The sequence below is a fragment of the Lutzomyia longipalpis genome, chromosome 1 (genome assembly GCF_024334085.1).
Source record: "Lutzomyia longipalpis isolate SR_M1_2022 chromosome 1, ASM2433408v1".
In the NCBI taxonomy this organism is placed as follows: domain Eukaryota; kingdom Metazoa; phylum Arthropoda; class Insecta; order Diptera; family Psychodidae; genus Lutzomyia; species Lutzomyia longipalpis.
In genome coordinates this window covers 25,449,719-25,460,833 of record NC_074707.1, presented here as the reverse complement: position 1 = coordinate 25,460,833, position 11,115 = coordinate 25,449,719, and the positions used below count along the sequence as shown (strand labels likewise).

General features: G+C 37.7%; 1 protein-coding gene across 2 annotated transcripts in view; it reads right to left on the bottom strand.

The window, feature by feature from the left end:
* Positions 1 to 11,115, bottom strand: part of LOC129797441 (uncharacterized) — a 109,133-nt gene that overhangs the window by 9,326 nt on the left and 88,692 nt on the right. For both annotated transcript variants that reach the window (XM_055839999.1, XM_055840000.1), the window contains one exon: positions 259 to 389. In XM_055839999.1, the coding sequence (XP_055695974.1) occupies positions 259 to 389 (131 nt within the window). The remainder of the gene's footprint in view (positions 1 to 258; positions 390 to 11,115) is intronic.

Below are 11,115 nucleotides of genomic sequence, written 5' to 3'. Positions count from 1 at the left end.
TAAATTCATGCGTTACTTTAATCTCCGTATGGGTAGTTAATCGGTTTTAAAAGATTGAATGAAAACGTTAATTTACCATAAAGTTTAGAAGTAATTTATTATATATAGGTACATGGAAAGAACTTTAAGGTCGAGTCGGTATTTAGTATATGTAGTTTTTTTTTTAATTATTATTTAAAATATAAAAAGAATTAAAAAAGGGGAACTGTAATCTAAAATATTCGTAAAAAAAATTTCAAAAATTTCAAGAAAACTTACTTCGCAAAACTTTGCTCCATAGCGTGGGGGTGGTGAATCGCAGAAACGATAGCGATTCCTCGTGCCTCCGGCACACGTTGTTGAGCATGGTGTCCATTCACTGAAAGGTCCCCATCCTCCGGTATCTTGTTCTGCAAAAGAAACAAAAATCGTAAAATTATTGAGCTTGATGAAATTTATTTTCAAATTAAAAGCTAAAAGCTAAAGCATGAAATGAGTTTTAAATAATGATTTGATTCTGTCAGTTGACAAATGTTGATTAATCGTCCAATTAATACGATGCCACTTCCGCTGTAATAAATGTGTGGAAGATAAAACATCCGCTTCTGTGACACCGAACCAATTATCCTTTGAATGATTTCTAAAACCTTGGTGCCGCGCTGACAAATTGCTCTCATGCACAAAAGTGACTCAATAGAGCGACTTTTGTGAATTTAGAACGCCTGCATGCCTTGCAGAGCTTTTCCTGTGTTTGCCACATATTAGGAGAATCAGGTGCACATGATTCATCCATCTAGGTTTTCATCCCTTTTAAGTTCCTTTCAGTGTCTGTTTTGTCATGCATCCATTGGGTATACCTCATTGTTATGTGGAATTGTGGGGGCGAGGGAATAATGTCTATATAGGAATGTGGCAAAAACTCTACATCCGCAATTTGAGCAACTATGAGTGAATATGGTAGGAAGGTACTCCATTTGACTATTTTATCGTATACTTTACAACATATAAATATATATAGTCATATGCATAAAGTATATACTTTGCATTTCGTTTCTCATTCATTCCTCTTACCCAAATTAATGAACTTTAACTCGTATTCATGGTAATCCCATTACTCGAAAATGTCCTTTACTTCTCCATAAAAGCTCAACTGAGATTATTGATACACAAAAAGACCTATATAGATTCAACATTTTTCTTACTCGGTGGATTGTTATATAGAAAAAGTTACATATATGTATGGTATAAAATTCAAGGAAAGAATTCCCCTTTAATAAAAGTATTATATAAAAAATCTCTCTGAATATTTTGTTGATATGTCACCAAGTGTATAGAACTCTTTTCCAATACGGAGCGAAATTGAAACCCAAGGCTTATGCAGTTCTCTTCAATGCAGTTTAGTTGTAGAGCAGTAAGCCGATTGGTGATGGTTTTATAATATAAGAAGTCCTCGGTACGGAAAGGAAAGAGATTTACAATTTTGTTGTAGCTAGAAATTCTCCTCACCACTCTGTGAGTTTTGTAGTGAGAAAATAGAAGAGAAATTAAATTCACAGCTCTATATAGAAAGCATGTATGGTGTATAACATTGACGGAGGATATTTGTCAAAGCATAAGCTCACCAAAATCAACTGGTGAATCCAGTAAAGTGTTTATTACGAATGTAATTGACAATGGATTTTGTAGGCTTTGGCTTTCTGTGGAACATAATAAAATTAATTCCATGGGAAAAATGCAAACTGCTCAGTTTCCTTAATTGGCAGCCATAAGAAAGTTTTCCATTTCAGCAAAAATTATGAAGCAGCCATTTCACGTGTAGGCACTCACAGGGACGTTAATCCTTAGATTCTTTTTTTTTAATTAAAAAATTGAAATGTTTCCTACAGAAAGAAAAATCCTTATGGATTAAATCATTTCGTGAGTCTATATTGCGATAATCAGTGATTTAACGAGGCATTAATATCCTTTGGAAATATAAAATTTAATGTGCACTAAAAAATTGTAGGTACTTAGCCTCTTAGCATATTTAATTCCCCCATCATATTTTCCATTTTCTGAATTGTGCGAACATCGTGATATACCCTGTTCTTGAATGCCAACACAACGATTTTTCAATACGGGATTGTACGACATGAGATAGTGATCTCTGATGCTCTCAAAAGAAAATTGAATGGAATGAAAAATTGACTCTGGGATTAACAATATGCTCCTCAACAACTGACAAGTGCTCCTTTGGTTGTGACGAAGGAAGCCAAAGGCAGAATCGATTGGAACAATAAGCGAATATCCTGGAAAATCTCTCCATTCATTCTTTTGTCATTCCAGAAAAATGAGCAATTAATAATACAAGTTGCATTCTCAATATTGCTTCTAAATTGGTATTCAACTTTATGAAGGAGCTTTACAGTTAAGGATGGTAAGGACTTATTATTTATTTTGAAACTCTTGATAAATGGGAAAGTTTTTTTTTTTAAATTCTTGCATTTCATGAGATTGAAAACAACAAAAGTTTGCTTTTCGATTTTTGTGACCCCATTCTTTTCTAGAAGCTACATTATTCTTTTTCTTAAAACTGATCTCAATCGATTAAATGGACTGTTTATGATTCTACAAGAATAAGTTCGGAGGGAAATTTATGTTTAAAAATATGTGTTTGGAGAGATGTGAGTGTAACATTCATTGAAAGAAGACAGAAATATAATGCTCTAATAGTTTGATTGAAGTTGATTGATTGAGAAAAGGGCTTAATTCACAAAAAAGGTTTCAACGAGATAATTTTGCATGAAAGAGTCGGAAATTGCACTCAATATGATACTTAGCCACCTCTCATCATTTTGCAGTATATTTAATTGAAAGCTGCAGCGAATGGTGCATTTGATGTAGTCATGATTTCTGCGGCTGTTGGTGAATTTCGTTGATTACTCTGTGAAAATGCTTCATCAGTCATGGCTGCATGATGAAACGCGATAACTCCGAGAATTAGAGATGGATGTTAGTAATCAAGACATTGTTCAGAGTGCTTAAAATGTGAGTGAAGTTGGAGAAAATCATGATTATGAGGGGGTGGTGAAGATGAGTATTTAAAGCACTTTTGGTTGATTTGCAAAGTTTAGCATTCACCCCCTCTTTGGTTTCTTATTTATCTGACTGCTGTGCATTTTAGTTAGATGAAAGAATTAACTTATAGTGCGATGAAGTTTTATATACATACATATATGGGAGTAGTATTCCAGATATATATAATACAACATATTGGACAAGATATTGGAGATATTGTATAATAAAATGAAGAAATGGGGTAAAGTTTTGATTGATTATCACCTCCACTCAAGTCCATCAGCATGACATCATTGACATTCAACTTGTGATGAATTTATGGGAGTCCCAGAACTTTTCTCTCTTACCCAACTTATCTTCGAGGGGCCTATTAATCAAAATCTTTGCCTAGTGTTTATCGCCTCTGGGAAATCTTATGATCATTTGTTACGGATTATTTGTTATTATGTCAACCATGATAAATAATTAAATTTTCTTACTCTTGCAATCTATGTAATATAGAGCAAGTTAAATGTAAATCTTAACCAATTACACTTCCATTATATCACTTTCCATCGCAATTTTCCTCTTTCACATGAAAATTGATGGTGAAATTTTCCTCAGTTAACTCATATATAGATATATGTATATTTGTTTCGTGCAAGAAAATTTCTCATGACGAATTAAATGGCAATTCGTTGGTTGCTCTCTCTCTCTCTCACTTTGCAAATTGTATAAGCTGTCGGCTTGTATGAGGATCATCTACCAAGGGGGTGGGAGTGGAATACCATCAAAGAAATACTCACTTGAGGAAGAAATGGTATTCAACATAACATATAAAGCTAACGTTTTTAAATATTCAAACAGATTTTCTAGATATATTTCCATGTAATAACATTATAACGATCCCAATTTTCTCCAAAATAGCATAAAAAAGGTTGTGTGGAATGGTGAAAGCGAATGTGAGTGAAGAATGTGGGGTACATGGACTATTTTCAACATTTTCAATCTCAGAGCAATAGAGAAAATTTCTTCAAAACGATGAATGGAAGATATCGTGGGAGAATATTGCTCCGCGTGTGTTTTCTCGTGGTGGAGATTATGATGATAGTGAAACGTGTTTGAAAAGTAACGTGTTTGAAACACCAAATACAATGGTTTTTGGGTGATAAATATACGACCCCCAGTTGTACAATATGAGCTGAAAAGATACAAAAGAGGCGATAATGGAGGTAAATTGTGGGCGCATGGCCCCTACAAAAGATTCACTTTTATAAAATGATGCGGTGATTTGTATTGCCATTACATTTGAATATGAAAATGGAAATGTTTATTCAACTGTACACACGATGGTTCATTTTGGGGCAAAGAAAAGCTTTTATAGAATCTTCTTACTGCCACTTTTTTGCCACTCTCGATTTGCTTCACCTCGCACAATCACTCCTTTTTCCGTCACTTTTGCTATTATGTTCCTGGAGACAGAAAAAATCTAAGTGAAATGCAGTGACAAATACCGAAGGGAGGAGAAAAAAAAAGAATTACATGCGCCATTGAATTTTGGGGGTTTTCTTTTCCATTTAGGACATGAAGCGTAAAAAAGATCGAAAATACTAAGAGGATTATTAATTTTAAGGCCAAGATTATGGATTGATGAAAAGGATGGAGACTCCGAAGGAAATATGTACATGATAACTTTTCCATCTAAAAGAAACTTCACCGAATTTTTTATTCATAGTCTTATTATTTATTCGTAATAATTCACCCTGATCACCATCTTTAAAACTTATTTACACAATAAATTTCATTTTTCTTTCTCATTTTCTTAAAGAGAGATACGTTCGTTTAAATGGTTCATATAAAACCTGGAATTCGAAGGTATTTTTTTATGTTTGAACTTTTCCAAATTTTGGGTAGGCTTTACGAGAGCTTCATAAAATTACAATATAATACTGTGTGTTGTCTTGTTGAAAGGTTTATATCTTTTAAAGCAATTCTTTTATGACAAATCTCCTGTGCAAGTTTGCAAAATTTCCTAACCATGTTGTCAGTTTAGGAAACCAAATAAGGAGTTAATATCCTATTTGATTTAAGATTATCTCGTCGTTGGGGAGACGAAAATTCATTTTATATGGCAGTAAACTCCGCCGCAGCCATAAAGCAGTTATGGTGGCAGTGGCATATAAGACTATATCTCACAAAGTCGTGCATTTTCACGCAGATAAGCGCATGTCGGTGAATAATTAATTTGAATTATGGTATGCATATTATTGTTTCCTCATCATAAATTCAGATTGTATTGCGTAGAGTAATTTTCTTCCACATGTCGTTTATTTATTCGTATTTAGGTGAATAATTTTTCTTTAACGTACAATTTATCTCTTACAACGCATTACGTTTTGCTTAAAAATTATGAATAAAATACTTACTGTTTTTTTTAGTGGAGAACAAGTAATTTTCTTTCATCATAAAATGGATGATATGATATACCCAATTCACGTATGAATTTCGGATTTGCAATATTATTTCTATCAATTTTCATCCTTATTCGCAACTTTCCAAACTTTCCCATGCGAGATTCGTTCCACAATAGCACGTGAAAGCTTTTTCTATGAGCAAGTTGTGCGCTCAAGAAGTTCCAAAGTGTTTCACCCTCTATATGTGAGAAATATTTATATAATATAGGAAATATTTTATCGCTGTATGTGATGTGACGATAAAAATATTCACTCTGGATGAGGTGTACACACATATTATGTAGGTAGTATTAAAGGGGTTTGTTAAATTGTGAATATTGCATGAACACATTGTGTATTTATGAAGACTCGTGCTGCGAAAGTTAGTGAGATTTCATTTTGTTCCATGCCGAAAATTAACCTAATTTGTTTGTGAGCATCTCAGGGATAAGACAAAAGCAAGCGTTATATTATTTGCGTTAGTAATCAAACCACGGAATAAGGTGCTGTAGTCGCACATATTTCCCATATTACATTTCCACTAAAGGAAACTTTCATCAAAACTGAATTAAATGCACTAAACCAATGTACCATGAATAATTTGTACGCGTTGGTAGAGCATCATGGAACCCCTGTAACATGAACTTCTTAATTGTTTGTAATTATTTCTCCTGTTCTTCCACTTTCTTTCCCCCGCACTATCATCAAGTGTGCTTTACAATGGCAATTCTCCATATTTTATTGTTCCAAATGCCCATTTAAAAATTTCATTAAAATTTTCAATCAGTGCTTTGCCTGATCTTCCTCTTCTACATCGTAAACAATGCTACGTGAAATGCTCATCAAAGCTGAAACTATTCATAGTAGGATTTTATATCAATAAGCAAGAAGCGTTGCGTATGATTGGATTGTTTGAAAAAAAAAGTATAAACTTTTAGAGAGAAAAAAAGCATGAAAAATTTAATGAAAATTGCGCTTTGTGCTTCTCAACGTTAAAATGTTCATACAATATACACCAAAAGTTGATGAAAATTTTTGCAGAAAATTTACTCGTGCATATTTTATTAAAAAATATTTATATAAAACAAACTTGTGTTTTAGTATGTAATTACGAGAATCATATTACTTGATAAAGCTTGGTTTGGGTAAAGGCTGGGGTTATGGGAGTCACACGTGAGGTTCAGAAAAATCCAATATGAACGTTTAAAATACTATATTATATAATTTTGCTAAATAACTCATTTTTGGAAAAGAATTTTTATTTTAAAAGTCAATCAAAAGGATATTTTTTCTTCACAATATATTTTTGAAATGTTATGAACTCAAAGCTTTAACAAATCCTCGAATGAGAGCTATAAAATGAAATTGATTGCATGAGGATTATTGAGTGGTCGAGGGAATGCAGGCATTAATATGCACGTTAATTTTCATTGTGTTCCAAATAACTGATTGGCACAAAGTAGTACAGTGCTGAGGGTAAAAGGAGATAATGACGAAAATGAATGGTGACGACAGCAGTTGGCAATATGTAATAGAGAGCATGAGAAGTTGGCCAATGCGTTAGTGAGGACCCTAATGCAACCCGCTAGTGTGGACCCTAGCGAATGATGGCCAAAGCATTGGTGATAGTCCAATGCAATCTGCTAGTGTGGACCCTAGTGGATGAGGGATATTGGCTAAGACATTAGTGTGGACCCTAATGTGATCTACTAGTGTGGACCCTAGTGGATATGGCCAAGGCATTGGCAGGAGTCCAATCCGATCTATTAGTGTGGACCCTAGTAGACGAAGTGGTCAGCATTAGCCACAAGAGAAACTAATGCAATCTTTTGGTAAACGCTCGTAGATAACGTGACTGACTAATACATTAGTGTGGACCCTAATGTTAACTCCTAGGGTGGACCCTAGTTGATGGAAAATTGAGGAAAGCATTAGTTTGGAACTAGTGCGATCTGCTAGTGAGGACCCTAGTAGAAGTTAGTTAGTTAAGGCATTAGTGAGGACCCTAATGCCAACATTTGAACTGCCATACATGCCACCCTAGACTCATAACGTTGCCAAGGGACGGCAACAATGTCAGGGCTGGCCGAATTGTAGGCATTGAGACCGAAGGCCAAAAATATTATCCCGTGCCATGGTCTGTTGTGTGAGTAAATCTCTTAGGAGAGGGCTGTGATGGTTGATAAGCGTTGCCCTAGCGGTGCTTATCATGCGTTGGTCATTCTCTCGTGAGCCTTGATGCCGAGAGGACCAGTAACGCTGAAAGAGGGTTGGCTATCACAGTCACTCTCATGTATAAAAAAAAAATTACTACAAATTCAGAAGTGGGATACAACCAAATTGTATCCATAGAAGTGTGTGAAAAAATGAGCCCCCATAAGTCCAAGAAGTGCTGGAAGATTTTCCCAGCAAGTTAGTGTGTTCAAGTGCCCGTTTTCTTGGAAGAGTAACGGATGAAAAAAAAAGGAAATCACCAAGTGGGCATGAAAAGTGCAGGTGCCCCGTGTCATGTCACAACATGTCCGGACACGCCATGACATGTGGGTGAGGAAGTGAGGATCATGGGGGCATGTTCAGGGGAATGAAAAGACTTCATGGGGCCCGACTGAGAGTGATCACGAGGCAAGATGGCGGCTAGTACATTTCTGAGAAATGCGGAGCAACGTGGCCCTGAAAATGTCCCGTGCTTAGAAAAGAAAAATGCACGATGCGGGACCAGCGGATTTACTTGCTTGTCCAGCCGTGAGCACCTATATATGCCGGAAAATGTGCAAAAGAGGCAGAAAAATAACAAAAGTGCATAATTTAGGTGGAATAAATACTAAAAGGATTATCTGGGCTGTGAAGGAGTCCCTCACCATGTGGCTGCTCTTTCAATTTTAAGGATGGTGCGCACACTTGCATATCATGTGCCTTAAAGGGCATTTGGCGGGTATGAATGCTTCAGGAGATGGATAGGATGTTAGAGAGCCATCAAGTGAGGGTAAAGAAAATCTGTGAAAAGCCGTCCAACGGGGAAAAGAAAAGCAAGATCAAATCCAAAAACAACTTTGAAGAGTGAATAATGTGTTGTGAGAAAATTCTCAGTACATTTTCTTCAATAAATGGCCCAACTGGATCCTCTGGGGAAGCAACAATGTGGACAACTGAAGTGAATTAAGTGATTTAGTGCAGCAAATCTTCTCCAAACAACCCCACTGAAAGATGAGGGATTCCACCGTTCCGGATATGCCGTGGAGTACAATCGTATTGTGTCGGGAGTATAATTGGCATCGTGGAAAGCTTCTTGGAGGTAATTTAGAGCAAAGCGCTAAGGAAATTCCCAAAACAAACAGCAGCTGAGTTCCGGAAAAGGAAACATTAGAATGGGACACAGCTAAAGGTGTTGGCTTTATCGATACCCTGTGAGACGTGTGATCGCTTGATGGAGCTCCAAATGTCTCTGGAGTGGTCTTCACGACTGATCCGGGCTTCACGAAGCTACTTAAGCGTACTCAACAGGAGAGTGTGGATGACTGCTATGCCACAGTGCCGCGCTGTGCGAAGGAGATTGAGTCCAACTTGAAAGTTCTCAAGGCACGTGTGTTGAGCACGGGAAGTTCAAGAGAAGGGTGGCGTTCGTCAGGATTGAGCAATGTAGGATGCCAGCAGTGGAGAAGAGGAAGAGATCAGCGCCGCTCAATAGCAGGGAGATCAACCATACCAGCATCCGGAGTATAAAAATGTTTCATTGAGTGCCGGAAAACGTCGGTGGGTGAACGAGAGGGCATCACGGCGGGAGCTGCGGAGTTAGAGAGACGATCAGCGAAGAAAGTACTCGTCCTTCCCGAAGCAGCAGTGTGGTCGTGGTGCGTCATCTGGTGATGCATGTCACTGACAGGCAGACGGATCAAGAGGAAGATGGTGGTTGGGACCACAAGGAAAATTTGGTGAAGTATACGGCTCAAACAAGCCAATTTTATTAACTAAATAATCTAGTGTGCCAATTTTGGTGTGTGATTGGGGGCCCCAATTGAATGTGTGTGTGTATCACGTGTGATTGATCTTGTAGGAAGGATTTTGCAGATTGTCTGCGGGAAAATCCATATCATAAAATACAAGATTAGTAAAATTAGGTGGCAAGTTCTATTTGCAGGTGACGGGCGTTCCAGATTCTTCAGGTGGCTAATGAGCAGCCTTGTTTTGAGTCTAACGAGGCGGAGCAGCTGAAAATTGCTGCAAGAAAATCAACAGGGTTCCCTACAGAGCCACCAGAATGAGGAACGACGACGGAAGCAAAATTAAGTAAGGTTCATCAAAATAAAGGTATGTGACTTAATTATTTAAGGGGAAAGTCTTGTGGAAAGCCAAGAATAATAATTTTGGCGAGTTAAGTTGTGTATGAATTGCCAAACATTTATTACAATGTCGGGTATATCTTAATCATGGTTATGATTGGTGGTTGACTTATTGGTCAGAACATTGGTCAGTGATCCAATGTGAACTACTAGTGTGGACCCTAGTAGATGATAACACTGACCATGAAATATTAGTTAAGTCGATAAATAATCACTAACCCCATAAAGCATCTTGAGATACAAAACTTAAGGTGGGGGAAGTTTAGGGTGATTATGTATGCACTCTTATGAGGTATAGGTGTTCACGAAAGTGCGGGATACACTTTCTTAGTCCACTTTATTAGACGATAAGATGTACTCGCAAATGAGTATATTAGAGATGTATCATTTAAGTCACAGTGTTAGGTATAGCAAATTGTGAAACTCCCAATCTGAGAAGAGAATAGAGCGGAGTTCATGCAAGCCACCCAAGGGATGTCAGATATCCACTAAGAATTCACAAAGAGCACGGGAGATAGTCTCAAACGTTAACTGAGACAGAAAAGTATATGAGCTGTTAATAGACACAGATGGGAGGAAGGAAAACGGAATCCAACCCCACAGTAGCAGCTGTTCCAGATGGGAGAATGCAAAATACAAGCGGAACATCCGAGAGATTCAGCGGTTGGCGCCTTGACACCCTGTGAGGCTCGTGATCCCGTGGTTAGGTCCCGGAATGTATTTGATGTGCTCTTTGCGACGGTTCCGGACTTCGGGAGAGTCTTCGAGTGTGATAAACAGGAGACTGCGGATGTTTATCAGTTAGAAGATCTACTGAGTATGACGGCGATACCGTTGTGCAGCACTATGCGACACAAGTAACTCCCGCCTTAAGGTCCTCATGTTGTGTGGTGATGTGTACAGAAAGTTAAAGTCGCAGAAATCCCGAGACCTCGGCAATAGCGACTTAAGCTTTTCAATCTCCAGGGAAGGGATCGTCGGCTGCGGGTGGAATGACATTCGGAGGACTGCTAGTGTCACCATAGAGAGCTCCTCTGCGGTTCCAGCGTCAAAAATGACGGAGATTGGGTCGCAATATTAGTGTTGTTTGGCGGTTGCTGGGAATTGCTAAACGTGCCGCGGAGGCGAAAATGGTGCCAAGCGGGATGTTGCGTGTATCACGCCCATGATGAAAGAACGGTGCATAAATCTGATTACAAATTATCCGCTAAATGGTCAGGTACTTCGACGGGTGGAGTTGTGCGCATTCTTCCGTTGGGAGATGAAAATAATAAAGGCTCACGAGAGAATGACCAACGCATGATAAGCAC